This window comes from Eleutherodactylus coqui, chromosome 2, assembly GCF_035609145.1.
Source record: "Eleutherodactylus coqui strain aEleCoq1 chromosome 2, aEleCoq1.hap1, whole genome shotgun sequence".
Lineage (NCBI taxonomy): Eukaryota > Metazoa > Chordata > Amphibia > Anura > Eleutherodactylidae > Eleutherodactylus > Eleutherodactylus coqui.
In genome coordinates this window covers 289,528,555-289,548,323 of record NC_089838.1, presented here as the reverse complement: position 1 = coordinate 289,548,323, position 19,769 = coordinate 289,528,555, and the positions used below count along the sequence as shown (strand labels likewise).

The following is a 19,769-nucleotide window of genomic DNA, read 5'->3' as shown; positions in this document are numbered from 1 at the left end:
CAGAGCACTGCTTCCAACTCTTCCAGCCTCCTCCCCCTGCAGAGAGGGACACTGTATATCAGCCGGGCGTGAATACTTGGACGATATATGGTCATCTGCATAAGCCCTTAAAATGAGTTTTCTAGACCAGACAACTAGTTTAGGGTATTTTTACACGTAACGGAAAAGGTTCGGAAAATTCGGTGGCAAATTCTGCAGCATTTCTGCATCCAAAACAGTTTTGAAGTCTGCACCATTGGTGCAGATTTTGACTCGAAATCAGCTTATTTCAGCAGATGTAGCACTCCCCTCACTTCCACAGACCTCATGCTGTCAGCACATCTCAGCTTGTAGTGAGCCCCGCTGGTCAGGTGACGGCACAGCAGCGCGGTGCTCACTAGAGGCCGCTGGGCACAGGGTGTTGGGATGTGCTGACAGTGCGAAGACTTGGGAGGTGAGTGCTATATCTTCTGAAATCAGCTACTCACCTGTCAGCTGCGCCGGCCCCCGAATCTTTAGGGACGAGCAGGGAGATACTCGTCTAAGGCACATTACTCGAGCGAGTAGTGCCTTAGCGAGTATACTCACTCATCCCTAATCCTTAGTCATGCTGAAAAGGCCTGTTGAAAGTTTGAACATTGACATATAAGGAAGCCACCATCCAATAGGTGGTGCTGTGGAGGTGCTTTTCCACCCCATATTTACATATTTTTTTCCCAGGGAGCATTGCATTGCCTATATATGACTCTATATGTCAACTTGCTGCTCTCCTCAAGAAGATAATTTATCCAGCCAGACGTATATAACATATAAAAGACTGGCCAGACTTAGTGAGAGGAGAGAAAGAAGAAGCAGTGTTATTTAGTAATTGTTTGATGTGACGAAGTGACCAAATTCAGCTTCTCGCAGTCCATAAATGTCTGACAACGGTTGAAACTTCCTGCTCATAGCAGGAAAGATGGTAGCTACTTATAGATTACAGGCCCATTTATACTAGTCATTGTAAGAATAATTGGCTATCAGAGGATTAAATGACCCCTTAAGCCTTCATGACATAGTATCGCTGTGTGTCTGTGGAGTCCCTGCCAGAGCCCAATGTTCATTAACAGTTGGCACGCCCTATAACGGCCAGGGTTCTCACGGATCCTGACTCTAGTCACTCCTTTATGCCATAGTCAATAATGACTGCATTATGTAGCCAATTAGGCAGAGGGTGGGGCTTCCAATTTTCCTGTGAACACAATCATGGTTGCCAATTTGTTGCCCTGGCACCTGAGAGCCTAACAAAGGCCTGCTAAGGCCCTAGCCCTAACAGGTCATGGTACCGGCAGCAGCCTGTCAGTTTCACGCTCTTCAGTATAAGTGCGATCAAGTGATTGCATTGTGACATCTCCTGGTGGGACTAAAGAAATAATGAAATAAATGTATAAAAGTTTATTTTAAAAAAACAAACTTAGAAAAAAAATACACATACTGGGATTTTTGGGAAGGCTTGAAATATAACTCCTACCTCGAAAATAAGACCTAGCTGCATTACATTGCAAAAATGGGATACAATACCTAGCAGGCTCGGTCCAGGTCCCTCCCTTTGCTCTCCGGAGCTCCATGCGCTTCTTGCAGTCCTCGGCCGCCTACAGAAGATCACTTCCTGGTTACAGGATTTATAAATCCCACCTCCAGGAAGCGATGGCTCTGATTGGTTCTTGAGCGCCGCTCAGCCAAACACAGGGATCACTCGCTTGTGCAATGCTCTAATGTTGTCATACACCAGTCCTGCCGCTAGCTCAGATATGTCAGCCAATATTAGTAATTTGAAAAACACAAACATTTGGTGATTTTTTTTTTTAATTAAAAAAATGCCATAATTACTTTTTTACATTTTTCCCATTCCATCCACATCCCCCCCCCCCCCTGGAAAAAATAAATGTCAATCAATAAGTCCCATGTAACCCAAAATGGTACCAATGAAAGCCTCCCGTGCTGCAAAGAATAAGCCTTTATAGAGAAACCAACCATTTCTGAGTGGTGGATTGTGGGACGTGACGGCTGTATTTTTCCATGAGACGTAGTATTACTGTGCGAAAATAGCTGCACATAAAAACTCTTTCTGTCCTCACATTGCGGTACGCACACACACCCATAGCATAAGAGCGACCCCTTAGTTGTGGCGCACAGTGAGCGCAAAATCAATTGGGTAATTTCCGTTTCTTATCCATTCCTCTCCAGAAACAGTTAATGAAACTTAATTAACTCCTTGATGGTTTTCATTTTGTTTTTTTCTTCCTCACCGCTCTTAAAATACCATAACGTTTTTATTAATAGATCAATATAGCCAAATGAGGACTTGTGTTTTCTTGCTTTATTTTAGTAGTTCGACTTTTTATGGACACATTGATGCTAAATCTGTTTATTTTTTTGCTTTCATACTTTTATGCTTGGTGGAGTTGAACTTTTAATATTTTTTGTTGTCTGATACTTGAAGAAAACTTTATTAAACTTATTTTTACTTTTTTAAGCCCCCAGGGGGAACTTGAACTAGTGATCTTTTGACCGCGTATACAATATACTGCAATACTTCAGTTTTGCAGTATATTATATTTGAACAGACATGCTAGTACCACCTCCACGATTTCCAGCATGTTTCCTGTGTATTTATACACGCCCATTCATTTCAATGGGCTTCTAATACGCACCAACGATAGGATATGCTGCGGTTTTTTTCATGCGACCACAATGCATAAGAAAAAACCGAAGATGTGAATTAACCCATTGAAATCAATGGTCTCTCTTCACTACGTATTACGCAGCATATTTACGCTCGCGTGAATAAGCCTTTCGACACTATTCATTACTAGTTTGGGGCGATTTTATGATCTTGCCAAACTGAATTTTCAGCAAACTTCGACCCAAAACGGGGTTCCACTAGTTCAGTTCACCCCACACTAATTCTCACTGTTACAACTATTGCTAAATACATCATTTTGGTCAAATTGCTGATTGGTCACTCATTTGAAGCCAATTCCTATACCTATAATGACTGATGGATCCAATGACCATCGGTCGGATCCGATGCTTTCAGAAATGACATGGCGCTGGTCATTAACGTCTTCCTTATTCGCCCCATTAGCAGTTATTGTTATGTTTATGTCAGATGCCCTTATCATCTGTCATGCCTCCATTGCCTGTAAATTGGAGATTGTAATATCATACATTCAATGAACATATTCTGCTGCATGACAGAGTATTGTATTATCACAAGCACTATTAACCGAATGCTAATAATAATGCCAGCCTAGTACTGAGGCATGAAAGCTTCGAATAGGGGGGCTTAAACTTTCAGATGTGTTTCTCTTAAGAAAACAGCCCGCTGCCTGCCTTCCCCACAATATTCATGAGTTCATATTTATTTCTAGCGCATTCCCCAAATCCAATAAAACTGTTAATCCTCTGCTTTATTACGCTATGGTAATAGAACGGGTGCAGTCGTAGTAGAAGAGCCACCGGCTATAGGGAGATGTTGCCTGAAGTTATTTGATTCCCTTATAGAGGATATTTAATTCCAACTGAGACACATCGTTCTGTGCCAAGGCTTCTGGCTGTGTACTCCAAGAGGCTGGTGCCTAGGGCAACAACAGTATGAGGGCTGCGAGAGAGAACTGGCTTTATATCCAGTTTGCTTTTTTTGAGGGGATGGTGGCTGATCATCATAAACAAGTGACAAACCTGCTTTCCTGTCAACCATCTATAGGGTAGATCTCTTTGTGAGCATAAAGCACATGCCCCAAGTTATAGGACTTGTGCTTCTTTCTGTTCTCTGTGTGCATTTAAAAGGCCCCTGCCGACTGGCTTCTAAAGGGCTACTAGTAATTATTAGGAAATTATAGTACCAGTGTTTCTGGTCAATTACTAATATAATAAAGTGAAAGGGATTGGAGTTGGTCACAGGTCCTGAACCAGCAGAGTCAGAGAGCAGCCGTGTGCTTACAGGACCTGTGATGATGTCACCGTCATGTCATGAGTCTCTGGCATTCTGGGCTTCGCCCCTGATCGCATGCTGGTGACGTCATCACAGGTACTAAATAGAGATGAGCGAGCACCAAAATGCTCGAGTGCTCGTTACTCGAGTCGAGCTTTCAGTGAGGCTCAAGAGTTCGTTTCGAGTAACGAACCCCATTGAAGTTAATGGGCGACTCGAGCATTTTTGCATATCGCCGATGCTCGCTAAGGTTTTCATTTGTGAAAACCTGGGAAATTCAAGAAAGTGATGGGAACGACACAGAAACGGATAAGGCAGGCGAGGGGCTACATGTTGGGCTGCATCTCAAGTTCCCAGGTCCCACTATTAAGCCACAATAGTGGCAAGAGTGAGACACCCCCCCCCCGCACTGTCAGCGTAAAGATCGTTCTCCTCTGCCACAGCTGAATGACAGCTGAGAGCTGCCCCTGAGCCAATCAGAGGCAGCACTCACTCACCCATTCATGAATTCATGAATGGGTGTGAGTGAGACCTGCCTCTGATTGGCTCAGCGCTGAGCCAATCAGGGGCAGGTCTGACTCACACCCCCTTCACACCCACTGCAGGCCGGCAGAGCTGAACTCCGTCTGCCGGGACAAGGTGAGTATATATATATTTTTTATTTTTACACATTTCTGGATGAATTGCAGGGAAGGGCTTATATATTTAAGCCCTTCCCGACAATTCATCCTGCGATCGCCGGCAGCCCATTGCTTTCAATGGAGCCGGCTGTATTGCCGGCTCCATTGAATTCAATGGGCTAACATCGTTCTGCCGGGACAAGGTGAGTATATTTTTTTTTATTTTTACACATTTCTGGATGAATTGCAGGGAAGGGCTTATATATTTAAGCCCTTCCCGACAATTCATCCTGCGATCGCCGGCAGCCCATTGCTTTCTATGGAGCCGGCTGTATTGCCGGCTCCATTGAATTCAATGGTCAGTGCTCGTTTAATCGAGACGAGTACCGCGTGGTGCTCGTCTCGAGTAACGAGCATCTCGAGCACCCTAATACTCGAATGAGCATCAAGCTCGGACGAGTATGCTCGCTCATCTCTAGTACTAAACCAGCATACAACATACGTGTGAAGCCCCGGTCACTGATCACATGAAATCCCTCATTCGGTGCACAGGAATAAAGGACCTGTGATGACGTCACCTCATGTGATCAGGGGCGGAGCTCAGAGGCCTGGTGGCTGTTCACATGACGATGACATCATCACATGTAACTCACATAGTCACTCACAGACAGGGGGTCGTTAGTATTTTGACAGGTTCAGGCATAAGCACACAGGGAGTAGACACACGCTCCACTAACCGGAATCATACCATGACACAACTTGGTTATGTTCACTTTGTACCATCGTGGCTGTAGTGAGCCCGGTCACACATTCCCCAAAATGGATTTTGTCACATGTAATCAGGATACTGTTGCATGCTCGAACTGTTTTACCAGTCAACTTGTTAATACTGCAGCTAACGGTAAAGGCAGGTAACGGCTCAGGGTGTCTCTTTTAGCAAAGTCCCTTAGACCAAGGTCTCAGAGGGAAAAGCAAATAATTTCAGTAGTCCAGAGTTAACTGAGACTTTTCTGATTTGTTTGCAGCCATAACTACATCTGGGCAAGAAACATGAATAACAAACATATAGAATGGGAGGAACTGAGCTAAGCAGCAGCACATGTGAGAAAGAACATGAGTCAACAGTGTGATGCAGTAGCAAAAAAGGCAAACACAATTCTGTAATGTATTAAGAGAGGCACCAAGTCTAGATCACTGAACTATTGATAACCTATCCTCCGGGACCACCACCGATCAACTGATTACCAGGCTGTATGGAATTAATGTACTGCGAGAAACACGCAGCTACATTCATACAGCAGGGGCCCAGGATTGTATTGCAGGCACAGTTCCCATTCAAGTGAATATACCATTCACTGCAGTGTGTAAGTAGCTGTGTCTTTCTGGCAACACATTGGTTCCATACACTAGAGCAGAGGTCCTGGGCTGATCAACTATTGATGACTTATACTGAGAATAGGTCATCAATACTTCAGGCCTGGAAAGCCCCTTCAAATTCACAATGGCAAGAAACTTTAACTTGAATTCTTCAGTGGTTTTTGCTATGTTAAGCGTCAATGAAAAAAAACGTACCTGAGTTTTCAAATGCAGCTCAGGTCTTCACTGGCTGCTGCATTTCTGCTGTTTGCACCCAGTTTGAGTTCTATCAATTCAGTTTTTCATGTAGTTTTTCCTATTTTTCTGCTGCCCTGCTGTTTGCGATCCACTTACAGGTCAGGGGTGTCCTAAGCAGCCATTTGTACTGTATGGGACTTCCTCTCCCACACTTCCCATGCTGCCTTGTATAGTCCTGCTCCAATCAGCTGCAAGGTAACATCTGGATGCCCGCCCCTCTGCTGTATGTAGTAACTAACAGTGGCAACATGTCCCTGTTACTGGGGAAGCCAAATGCCTAATGACAAGCAGGGGATTGCAAAGGTGCTGAAAGGGAGCCCCCTAGTGGTAGGCACTTCAAACTTGAGTTTCAGTGGGAAAACCAAAACATTTTAATGCATGTATATGACAAGATTGATGATAAACACATAGGCTGTTAGATGAGCAGATAATGTGCAAAACGTTAGTTTCCATTTAAAGTTTGCTGTGACTGTGCATTCAATGCGTTACGTCAAGGTAACATTTGCTATATCTGTAAGGAACTGTGTATCTACCGATTTAAGCCTGTGGACATTGTACTGGGACTTTGACCTGTGGAGTAAGGGAATTACCAATTAGTGGAAATCTTATTCGCTTTATAATCTACGGCCCACATTTCTTAATCATTTTACACCAGTTCTTGGCATAAACTGAGCCCTTTAAAAATCACAATTTTTGGAAAAAAAGTAGCATCTTTTCTCAAAACTTGACAGTTTTGCAAACTATAGAGGAAAGTGGGTGTGGTTTAGTGTGAGTGGGTGTCGGCTACAACTTGCTACAAGGCCTTTTGCATGGAACAATTATAATTCAGTTAATCGCTGCAAAACTGAGGGATATGGTTTAGTGTACAAGCTGCCGGCGACTGAGCGGCGAATGATAATTTGTTCGCTTATTGTTTGCCATTCAGTTTATGCTGGGATAAAAATGAAACCGTAATCATCCCATGTAAAGAGGATGAAAAACTGCCTATTTGCTCTGAATGGAGGCAGACGTCCAGAAGCGATCTCCACCGGCTCCGCCTCCATTCACTGATTATGGCTTCTGTGTGAAAGCACAGCAGAAATGATTGTTGGGACGACTGTCAGGCGCTTAAACGTCTGACAGTCATTCCGCATAAAAGGTCTCTTATTAATACTAACGTCAAAAAATGGTTCAAATTTCATAGCAGGTGTAGATTTCATTTTTTTTAGGACAGGCCAAAATGCAAAAAATGTATTAAGAGACATACCCCTTTAAATAAATTGGAGCAATTCACTCCAACAAACTTTGATTTTAGACTGGTAGATGGAACACGAGTCCTAATAAATGTGTTCTTAGTCTTTTACACTCTTCTGTCTTTTAAAGAAAACACCTTTCATGTTTGACTCCTCATATTTTAGGTCCAGCTACTCCCACCCCACCAGTGGTCACCGTTACTCTACCTCCACCTCCAGTGACGGTAACTACTCTGCCTTCTGCCACCACTACTGTCCGCCGGCAACCCCTCACAACCCATCCAGTCGGCGCTATAAATCAGGTCGGCCATGATCCTCCTACCCCTGGGACACGTCGTCCTCCCCCCTCTAACCAGAATGCACAGCAGGAGATTTTCTGTCCAGCCCGTGAGGAAAGGAAAGTACAGTGGCCCGCCACCCAACAAGGCATGCGAGTAGAGAGACCATGTCCGAAGGGTACCCGTGGTAAGTGGATGCTTTAGGCATTTTAATAACCATTATTTTTAAATATTTTTAGGGGGATTTATGTAAATAGGACCTAATAATGGGTTTTGTTTGTTGCCTCTGGATGTTTCATTTCACAGGCATCAAGCAAAGAGCTTTTAAGGGGTTGTCCCAAAACTGACTTTTATCACCTATCCTACGGACAGGTCTGATCGTTGGGGGTCTCATTGCTCAGATCCCCACCAATCCAAAGAGCAGGGATCCCGTGTCTTTCTCTTCTAGTCACTATGGGCTTGCTGCGCCCATTTACCATGAGAAGGAGATTGAATGGAGTGGCAGTAACTACAGGTTACACTTTTGGCCATATACATTACATAGCTGTCCATCGAGCACTTTTTTTGCCGACCGCTATCTTGCCTAAAGGCCCATTTACACGCAAATACAATCTTTCAAATGACTGAAAGATTTACAGTTTCAGCGATCATTTTGCATAAAGTGTTAATGGGCAATAATGTCCATTAACACTTTATTAGCTTCACCTGCGTATAAGAGGGCCTCTGGAAGCTGTTTGTAGACCACAGTATGTTGTCCGAGCTCTCCACACAGCTCCTTTGTTCTTGCACGGGCTGTCTGCATAATACAATGTAATCCCCGACTCCCATGCCGAACACAGAGTGCCGTCCCTGTTATCTTCTCTCCTGCTGAACGATGGATTTTAAGTTTATCTTAAAATCATCATTTAGCCAAAAAGTAAACGATGGCAGCATTTACACGCAACGATGATCACTCATATGCTATCGTTTGACCGAATTTTGAGCAACCATCGTTGCGTGTAAATGGGCCTTAACACACCATTCAGTCGAGCATGCATGTGTTCTTAATGTATAGAGGGGAGAAAGCCGCTGCCAGACTCATTTGACAGTGGCTTATCTCCTTGAGAACAAGGGAATCGGGGCAGTTGAAATCCAACTGCTGATCCTTATCTCCACTGACATCTGTTGTCGAGGGACAGTCAGGAGACCCCAAACACAGATGATTGGCCAGATATGCGTAAATCCACAGGGTCAGCTGATATCCATCTATTCTGTATGGCCCAAACTCTCTGAACTGATTTAGAATCACGCAGAACATTTTATTTGTAAGTTCCCTGTATCTTTTCCTCAGGCATTGCTTCGTTCCTATGTTTGCCCAAAGTGGCCGTGTGGAACCCTCGTGGCCCAGATCTAAGTAACTGCACTTCTCCATGGGTCAATCAAGTGGCACAGAAGGTAAGGAGTATACAATCTGTGGGTGGGGGATGCCACACTCATGCAGCGTACCTTCTTTTTTACAGTCATTGTCCTACTTTGTAGCTTTTGTATGTTTATGTTATTGAACCTTTCTTTGGCTCTAAGGTTATATATACAATTAGAAGTCTATCTTCCTATGTCTCCACCTTCATTTCCACTAACAGTTCACTTCTTTTTTATCTTCTGCCCTTCAGATTAAGAGTGGAGAGAATGCGGCTAACATTGCAGGGGAATTAGCCCGGCACACCCGTGGACAGATCTATGCCGGGGACGTTACTTCATCCGTACGTCTTCTGGAACAGCTGGTTGATATTCTGGATGCTCAGCTACAAGCTCTGAGACCAATTGAAAGAGAGAGTGCTGGGAAGAATTACAATAGGGTAAGGGGACTTTTGAGGTGTTTCGAACTACAAATTTAACTTGCATATCTACGAGGCGCATTCAAGTTCTGGGGTCTCCTACTTTTTTTTTCTAAAAAAAACTCTACTTACCCCAAAAAGCTGAAAGTTTTGTCACTTCTCAACATAATCTCCCTCTTGGCGCACAGATTTTTCACAACATTGATGCCATGATTGCGCTTCTTAAGGGTACTGTTTTGCCCATTGGAATCACTGATGCAATGGAAAACGTGCGACCAAGGAGAGAATTCTTCATTATTGGAAAAAGCCAAAAATTGTTAGGTGCAAGGTCAGGTGAGTAGGGAGCACTGAAGAACCACTTCAAAGTTGTTGTCATGCAAAACCCCGAAATAAGGTCCGCCCCGGAGGAAACTTTCTGTATCTTCAGGTCTTCATGCAGGATGGTGTGCACAGATTTTATGGAAATGCTGACTCTGCAGGCAATCTCTTCCACAGCTAAAGTGGTTGTACCAAGATTGCAAGTCATCCTCTGAGTAGAGGGGATAACTGCTGAAACCCACCGATCTCCAGAACGTCCCACTCTGCCTGTCACTGCAGGGGTCGCTTCTCCCCCACGCAATGATGTCCATATGGGTGGAGCGCTGGCCGAGCATGTGGGGCCAGTGCTCCATTTATTTCAATGGAGCTGATGAAAGTGAATTGAACACTAGTGCGCTTGTGGGATCAGTGCTCCATTGGATAACTTCTAATCTTAGTACAACCCCTTTAATCAGCAGTCCTCCATAACCACTTGCTCCATTTGCGCAATCATGTCGCCGGCTCTTTTAATTCATTCTCATATGACGTTCGTCCTTCTTGGAAAAAATATTTATGGAATATGGAAAAAAATGAGGAGACCTGAGGAGATGTTGGATGCACCTCGTACTCTTTGACCTATTGCTTGCCTGTTCATTTGCATTGCAAAACAGGCTCCACAATACGCCTACTATATGGGTCAATGACCACAGCCATTAAAACACTTGTCAACTAGGATACAATTGTCCAATTAGCAAAACGGATACAGCTGTCAAGTAGGAGCCTTCTGGGAATAACACAGCTGTAAGATGACAGCTACACCGTTGTGTATATCCTTTAGTACACAGAGATGGAGGTGAATCTGTTAGCATTGCATTGGGCAACCAAAGAGAGCTTGTCTCTCCTCTGTGTGAATATTGTCGGTTTCCGATTTACCCTACATACATAGGTTATTCTGGAGTTGACCCACATGTGCCTTATGCATGCCAGTTTTTAATACTCTTTTTTTATTTTACAGATGCACAAGAGGGAGAGAACCTGTAAAGATTACATCAAGGTAAGAGTAGAAATAGTAGTGTCATACGTGATGTTGTGCAGGTCCTTTATTCTTCTCTGAGCCATGTACAGTCATACCGGTAGTTATGGTCGAGGGCACTTTTATTATGTGTCTATCTTATTTGTGCAGGCGGTGGTGGAGACCGTGGATAACCTTTTACGTCCAGAAGCACTACCCTCGTGGAGAGACATGAATGTCACAGAGCAAGAACACGCGGCTACCATGTTGCTGGATATATTGGAGGAAGGGGCTTTTCTAGTGGCTGATAATGTCAAGGAACCAGCACGCTTCCAGACTGCTAAGCCTAATGTCGGTGAGGCATCAGTAGGACATAGTTCTTAAAGGGGGTTGTCCAGTTGTTAACTACTGATGATCAATCCTTAGAATAGGCCATCAATAATAGATTGGCGCAAGTCAGACCCCTGCAATCAGCTGTTCTCTGGGCCAGTGTGCTTATGGATTGAGCTGATTTATGCAGGCAGCAGTGGCCCAGCTTGGTATTGCAGGCAAAGATCCCATTCGCTTCAATGGGAATCTTGCCTGCAATGCCAAGCTTCGCCACTGCAGTGAAAATGGAGTTGTCTGCTTTTTGCATAAATTAGCTCAGTGTATCAGTGCACCATCTTAGCAAACCTCCCTGATTAGCAAGGATCCTGGGCGGCGGACCCCTGCTGATCTACTATTAATAGCCTATTGTGCGGATAGGCCCATAAATAGTTTACAACTGGACAACCCCTTTAATGCCTTTTTGGAGAAATCAGAAAAAGAATTTCCTTGGTTTATCAATGACGTTAACATTACAAGCTAAAGTACTTGCTGAAATAAGAATGGTTTAAGATGAGAGATCAACAATATGGATGACTTGAGACTCATCATACTATAAAAGCTTCATCAACAAAACTATTACACACATCAGCCATGACCTCCTTCAATAATAGTGGTCAGGACAACTCAAAATTATACTCTGGCGACCTTGAAGGCAAAAAAAACCCCAATATATCCATGAGAGACTACATATGTTTGGCTGTAGTCCTAAGAAATGTAAAACTAGGATGACGATCTGCCTGAATATCCCCACATTGTCCTAGATCAGTGGTCTCCAACTGTTGCAAAGCTACAATTCAGTTGATTGTCGCAGTGGCGTATATAGGAGGCCCTATAGAAAAGATAAGAACGGGCCCTTATTAGGATGCACTAACTTAGCACTCAGGACAGAAGGGTCTGGTGTTCATTTTCCCCTCAACTCGTGAGCCTTAAGACTCTTCCCAACCGCCTTGTTTTCGAGCAATTTTGGAGAGTGGACTCCTACACGGGTACCAGCCAACCAATAGAAAGGGGTGTGGGACTAAATATCACTAGGCCCCCTCTGTACATGGGCCCCATAGCAGCTGCATGGTCTGCCTCTATGGTGCGTTCCCTTGTTGGGCATGATGCAAATTGTACTCAGCAATGGATGACCCACAGGTTGGACCCCGCTGTGCCAGACTATGCCAGTCTTGATAAGCAGCACACATTTCCATATTTGTTGTCTCTATAAATGTACCCTTTATAACATTTCATTGTGCTGTTTTGGTATTTTACTAGTCCATTAACATGGCTTTCTTTCCCCTGTCATCTTGTTGTCCTTTCTGCACACATTACCAAATTATAACCCTCCCTTAGGCTCTGATCAGACCGGCATTATGGGTTCTGTTTTTATAGGATCCATGACAGATCCTTTTTGCTTCATTTTGCTGCAAATCCTACTTACAATGGGTTTGTCATGCATTTGTTCTTATGAAAAGAGCTTTACAATGACTAAGCTAACGCAGGGTAAAACAGATTGGCATGGAAATGCAAGTACTCTGTTACAGAACTACATTTCATGCAGTAAGAGCCCAACAATTCAACAACCGCCATTGTTCTATTCAGCATAGCGCCAATCAACCTTATATGTTTCCGGAGCTGCTCAGTAATAAAGTGATGTTTGTTCTAAGGGTATACAGTATTCACGTTCGGCGGATCTGTTGCAAAAATTTCCGCAACTGAAAATCACTTCCATGGATCTGAATTGGGTGGTTTCGATGGCAAGCACATGCCCTTCTGCGAGACCCATTCAGATGCATGGCACATTGCAACAGATCTACCTCGTGTGAATTTACACTAACGCTTCATGTTTCTCGTAGTGCTGGAAGTTTCTGTCATAAACACGGATGACCCCGTCTCCGAGCTGATCTTCCCTCAAGACAACCACAGTGTCAGCTCTATCCAGCTATCTGCCAAAACCATCAAGCAGAACAATCGCAATGGTGAGAGATGTCATCATGGTTGTGTTTCTCCTAGTAGTTATGTCATTGCTGAGATGGTTCGAGTCGGACTTTGACATTGTTACACAAATGTTATTCTACTTCTCACCGTTACATGTGGCGCAAAAGCTCCAGTGCAAAACGGCAATATGGATTAAAGCTAAAAAAAATATTGGAAACGTGAACATTGGCTTGGTACAATTACATTTCAACTTTGCTACACAGTTGAAGAAATAGAGTGAACAGGACAAGCTGAGTAGATGCTCTTATAGGTCACTTAGGCCTCGTTCACATGGGCGACACGGCATCGCTGCGAGAAAATCGCAGCGATATCGCATCCCTGGTCCGTGTGATATCGCTGCTATTTCTCGCGGTTCTACCGCGACTTTTTAGCGCTACAAAGTCGCATGTGGTGCTACAAAGTCACGTGCTGTCCTGCACTGTCAGCCTGGCCGCATCTTCTCCCCGGGTCCTCGGCACACATCATCTTCCTCTCTTCTGGCCGGGGATTCAAAAATCCCCGCCTCCTTGAAGCTCTGGCTGTGATTGGCTGACGCTTAGCCAATCACAGCCAGCACTCAATGAATGGCTGTGATTGGTTCAATCACTGCCATTGATCGAACGCTGGCTGTGATTGGCTGATGTTTAGCCAATCACAGCCAGCGCTTCCAGAAGGCAGGGAGTTTTGAATCCCTGGCCAGAAGAGGAGAAAATCACTGTCGGGAACCTGGGGAGAAGATGCGGCCGAGCTGACAGCGCGGGACAGGTGATGTATGTGTGTTTTTTGGGTTTTTTTCTGCAGTCAGGACTTAAATTTTAGCTTTGACAGTAGGATTCCCTACTGTCAAAGTTGCATCGCACCGCATGAAAATCGCATTTCCATGCGATGCGATGCAACAGGGAGGAAGGCTCCATAGAGAAACATGGGCTACAAAACCTTACGAGTCGCATGCATATCGCCGGACCCGTGAGGTTTTTGTTTCGTTTTGTAGCAGGCTACAAAACATTGCATGTGTGAAGGAACCCATAGGAAAGCATGGGCTTCTCATACATGCGATTTGTAACATTGTAGCAACGCTACAAAATCGCGCCACTTTGTCGCCCGTGCGAACGAGGCCTTAATGTGCAACACCAGTGAAACGTGCAATTACTAATGAGCAAACTTTTGAAAAGTTCAGTTTGACCAATTTGCCAAATTTCAGCAAAAAACTTCGGTTCAGTCTGAAGTAGTACAAACCAAACTGGAACGTCACCAGTACCCCTAAAACTGGTGTATAACACTGACTAAGAGCAATAGAAGTCCTTTATAACAGAAGGACAAAGAAGGAAAAAGAGTCTACAAATCCTACTTACATTGGGTTTGCCATGCATTTGTTCGGATGAGAAGAGCTTTACAATGACTAAGCTAACGCAGGGTAGAAAAAAATTGGCATGGAAAACATTCTTTTTCCTTCTTTCTGCTTCTCATTTTTGCTTTTTTTTTACTTCTTTTTCCTTCTTCTTTTCTCTTCTCCTTTCTTTTTCTCGCTTTTTAAAGGAAGAAAAATAAGAATTTTAGTGGGTTAAACCGAGAAGAGCCACCTGGGTTGGGTTTGTGCCGAACCAAACTTTTAGCAAAGTTTGACCCAAAGCAAGGTTCGACTATATCAGTTCGCTCAACACTACTCACAGTGGTTTACCGACTCAAGCCAAAAAATGCCTAGTGAGGCTGACATGACACCAATAGTCAACCAATGCTCATCTATTGGTGGAGCTTCATCCTATAAGCAAAAATACGATCAGTTGATGCTGATGTTATTGCTCACCAGCATACAATGTTATGGAAAACAGCTCTTCCTCAGCCTGTTCCAGTAGGATGCCAATTTTTGCATTATTATCTTTGTTATGTTGCATTTCACTCTTGAACCTTGTGATCACTCCAGTTTCTGAAGCCTTTCATTTTTTTTGGTTTTCTGCCTTAGGGGTTGTGAAAGTGGTTTTTATCCTGTACAACAATTTGGGCCTCTTCCTGTCCACCGAAAACTCCACTGTACGCTTTGGGGGAGAAGGCAGCTCTTCAGGACACTCTTTGGTTGTGAACTCGCAGATCATTGCAGCATCAATCAATAAAGAGTCCAGCAGAGTTTTCCTCATTGATCCTGTTATATTTACGCTGCCTCATTTACAGGTCAGAACAAAAATATATACCTAACAAGAGAAAAAGGGGTACATTGTATGCGAAAGAGAGAAGTAAAGCAGCATGGAAAACTATGGATTAGCAGCTATAGAAGTGTAGGGAAACTTAAGGGCTAAACTCTTAACTGGTTGGATGAAACATGACATAAAGATATGGAAAAAAGAGACCTGGTGGAGAGTTTTTAGGCCAAGTGAAGGTCCAATGTCCATGACAATGCAGAGGCTGATCTTGTAGGAAGGACTCAAGACAGCCATTACATATGGGTCGATCGGATTCCCATTGGTTGAAAATGAATGCTTTGGACCAAATGGTTCTCACTCTGTGAACTTTTTATATGCCACTATCTACATTGATTGTGGCATGTAAGGGATTAACAGTGGGGATCAGTGTTGTCACATATCCCTGCTGTTACAGTGGAAGGTCACCTGTCAAATACAACCACCTCACTGCAGGATGGTGTGGGCTCCCTTAAGAGCTCGTGCCATCCGCAGGATGTAAGTTTATGTCTTGTTGCATTAAATGCCACGCGTGAACTTACATTCTATGGGGTTAAAAGGAGTTGTCCAAGATTGTACTTAGATAAGTCATTGCTAGTTCATGGTGAGAGGTCCACCCCTTAGGACCCCCGCTGATCATGTGATAACGGGCTAGCTCTGTGGCCCAGGCTGGTATTGCAGGCATAGCTTCCATTGAATACAATACACAGTACGGGCAGAGCTGTTTGCTTTTGGCTCTGACCATAACAACAACTGGCTTGATATCAGTTGACCAGCGGGAAGGATAGGTCATCAATACTATAGTCCTGGACAACCTCTTTCATAGGGTTTCTCCTTGAGCTTGAAGACCAGGGGGATTGAGTGTAGTAGTAGTAAATAATGTTTGCAATGTGCTGTTAGACGGTATGGGATAGGTCTTATGATGAATAAAGAATATAGCAGAGCCTCGGCAGATTACGGGGTTGGAGGAACACATAATTTTACCTTGTCTATCTCTGTTTTCTCAGTCCAAGAACCACTTCAATGCTAACTGCACTTTCTGGAATTACTCTGAGCGCTCAATGTTGGGTTTCTGGTCAACGCAGGGTTGTCGGTTGCTGCATACTAACAAGACCCACACAACCTGTGCGTGCAACCACCTAACTAATTTTGCTGTGCTGATGGCCCATAGGGACATGGTGAGTGAGCTGTTCTGTCATGATTTATTCGCGTGCTTCGGAAGATTAAGATTTCATACCTTTAATATTAGATGATTTTTACTTGTCTTTTCCTAGTGAGGTTTGTTAAGAGCAGTATTTGCTTTGAGGGTTTTATTGTACAGTTGGGCTCTAATGTTTTTGGGGCAGATGACTCCCCGTGGCGAGGGATGTATACCGATCTGTATTTATATAGTGCCAACGTATTCCGCAGCACTTTATATTTCTCTACTAGAAAACAAAAATCAGACATTACAGGGTAACAAACTAATAAACGATTCGCACAGTAAAGGCTTATTCAGATGTGCGTATATCGGCCTGGTTTTCACGCCCGGCCGATATACGCTGTCCCTCTCTCCAGGGGATGGAGGTGGGTTGGGAACAGTGTACTGAGCTCCCGCCCCTCACCACTGTTTGCAATAGAAGGGGCGGGATGGGGTGGAGCTAAGTCCCGCCCTTCCCATTGCAAATAATGGCAAGGGGAGGAGAGAGGGCGGGAGCTCAGTGCACTGCTCCCGGCCCAGCCCACCTACTCTCCCTGTAGAGAGAGACAGCGTATGTCGCCCGGGCGTGAAAACCCGGCGGGTATACGAACGTCAGAATAAGCCCTAAGCGTGGGGGTCCTGCTCACAAGAGCTTGCAACCTCTGAAGGGAAACACAAGAGGTAGCAGTGCTTGTTCTGTACAATGGTCCAACCCTCTTGTATACTAAGTAGGATAATATACATATTGCTGCATAAGGGCGGCTTCACACAGACGTATTTGCGGGTGCAAAATGTGCACTCGCAATACGCAGAGAATAGAACCCATTGATTTCAATAAATTTGTTTTCATTTCCAAGAAATGTGTGTGCAAAAAATAGGACTTGCTCTGTTTTTGCCTGCATTTGCACACCAAGGGTCCCCACAGAAGTCTATGGGAGTTTCACAAATGTGCACTATGCTGCACAATTAAGTGAAAAAATAGAACACATCTTGACCTCATTAGGCTAAATAGCCTATTAAATCCGGGCGTCTTCTTCTGCTGTGTGCAAATAAACATGTCCTGTGTGCGCAAAAAGTACATTAAAGTACATTGCGCTGAAGAGTGTGGATTTGCACAATCACTCGCGTGATGCTACCTTAAGAGCGTTGGCTCATTCAAACAAGAAATCGTTAAGTCATTCACATTTATAAGTGACTGAGAGGGACTCAACGGTCAACATTTGAACCAATAACAAACCAACGATGCTTTGTATGTCTGCAAAAAATGAATAATGAATGGAAAGTGAACTATTTATCAGGCGTCGGCTGCGTTTACACTGAACAATTAGTGTTTATTTTTGCTCGTTTGAAGGATTTTTTGAACAGTAATTGTTCCGTGTAAAAGGGCCTTAAGTCAGGCAGCAGTCAGTATCTCTGTGTGTACAGGTATGAAGTTTATTCGGGTACAAGGGGTTGTGGGGAACACTGCTGAATGAAGGGATCCACTTCTGAGGAATAATGATAAAAGAACAGAATCCAATTTATGACGTGTGATAGGCTTACCTAAAATGTGTTTTTAGGGCACACTTAACCCTCTCCAATCCAATTTGTATCCTGGTTTTCCTAGGGGGCTTACTCTTTTTCTGCTGTTATACAACGGCGCTAAATGCTGGCTAAAGCCAGTACTGCATGAGGTGACACGTTAGATAGGCTCCGACACAAGAGAGGCTGGCAATATACAGTAAAAGAACCCCGACGGATGTCTTCCAACATCAGAGCTGTACAGCCTTAAATCATAATGTCTTCACAGGTCAGACAATGGATTGGAAAGGGTTAAGGAATCAATACAATAACTTAGGATAGTAGACGATGAGGGAGGAGGTATAGGGTGGTGCAGCACTGTGGAGAGCTTTATAGATGACAGTGAAGAGTTTAAACTGTATTCCATAGTAAATGGGCAACCAATGTAGTGACTGGCACAGGGTGGAGGCATCGGTGTAGTGACTAGTGCATGGTGGAGGCATTGGTGTAGTGACTGGCACAGGGTGGAGGCATCGGTGTAGTGACTGGCACAGGGTGGAGGCATCGGTGTAGTGACTGGCACAGGGTGGAGGCATCGGTGTAGTGACTGGCACAGGGTGGAGGCATCGGTGTAGTGACTGGCACAGGGTGGAGGCATCGGTGTAGTGACTGGCACAGGGTGGAGGCATCGGTGTAGACACTGGTGCATGGTGGAGGCATTGGTGTAGTGACTGGCACAGGGTGGAGGCATCAGTGTAGTCACTGGTGCATGGTGGAGGCATTGGTGTAGTGACTGGCACATGGTGGAGGCATCGGTGTAGTGACTGGTGCATGATGGAGGCATTGGTGTAGTGACTGGCACAGGGTGGAGGCATCGGTGTAGTGACTGTAGCATGGTGGAGGCATCGGTGTAGTGACTGGTGCATGGTGGAGGCATTAGTGTAGTGACTGGCACAGAGTGGAGGCATTGGTGTAGTCACTGGTACATGGTGGAGGCATTGGTGTAGTGACTGGATCTGGGTGGAGGCATCAGTGTAGTGACTGGCACATGGTAGAGGCATCGGTGTAGTGACTGGTGCATGGTGGAGGCATTGGTGTAGCGACTGGCACAGGATGGAGGCATCAGTGTAGTGACTAGTGCATGGTGGAGGCATTGGTGTAGCGACTGGCACAGGGTGGAGGCATTGGTGTAGTCACTGGTGCAGGGTGAAGGCATTGATGTAGCGAGTTGAGCAGTAAGAGGAGCCTAGCTGCTGCATTAAGGATATATTGGAGGGGGGAGAGTTTAGGGAGGGAAAGACCGGTTAATATTGAGTTAGAGTAGTCAACACGAGAAAGGATCAGGGCAACAATAAGTGTTTTGGTTGTTTCCCAGTGTGAGGAAAGAGCAGATTCTGGAGATGTTTTTGAGGTGCAGATGGAATGAGTGAGCAAGTGATTAAATATAAGGTGTAAAGGAAAGCTCTGAGTCGAATATAAGCCCAACACAGCAGGCGTCCTGTCTAGGAGTTATGGTGGTACCACAGACTGAAATGGAGGTATCAGGATGAGGTTGGTTAGTAGATGGCGGAAACATAAGTAGTTCAGTTTTTGAAAGATTAAGTATCAGATAGAGAGAGGACATGATGTCAGACAGCAGACAGACAATCACTAGTGTTTTGCAGTAGGGAATAGGTGATGTCTCGGGACAAAGTGTATAATTGGGTGTCATCAGTGCAAAGCGAAAGATACTGATAGTTTGTTCAATGGTGGCCGTTTGGATGGTAAA

General features: G+C 44.5%; 1 protein-coding gene across 1 annotated transcript in view; it reads left to right on the top strand.

Annotated features, from left to right (window-relative positions):
* Window positions 1-19,769, top strand: part of ADGRL1 (adhesion G protein-coupled receptor L1) — a 469,522-nt gene that overhangs the window by 424,951 nt on the left and 24,802 nt on the right. The window contains exons 8-15 of the mRNA XM_066593211.1: window positions 7,587-7,886; window positions 9,030-9,133; window positions 9,349-9,534; window positions 10,826-10,864; window positions 10,994-11,177; window positions 13,030-13,152; window positions 15,111-15,316; window positions 16,329-16,499. Of these exons, the coding sequence (XP_066449308.1) occupies window positions 7,587-7,886; window positions 9,030-9,133; window positions 9,349-9,534; window positions 10,826-10,864; window positions 10,994-11,177; window positions 13,030-13,152; window positions 15,111-15,316; window positions 16,329-16,499 (1,313 nt within the window). The remainder of the gene's footprint in view (window positions 1-7,586; window positions 7,887-9,029; window positions 9,134-9,348; window positions 9,535-10,825; window positions 10,865-10,993; window positions 11,178-13,029; window positions 13,153-15,110; window positions 15,317-16,328; window positions 16,500-19,769) is intronic.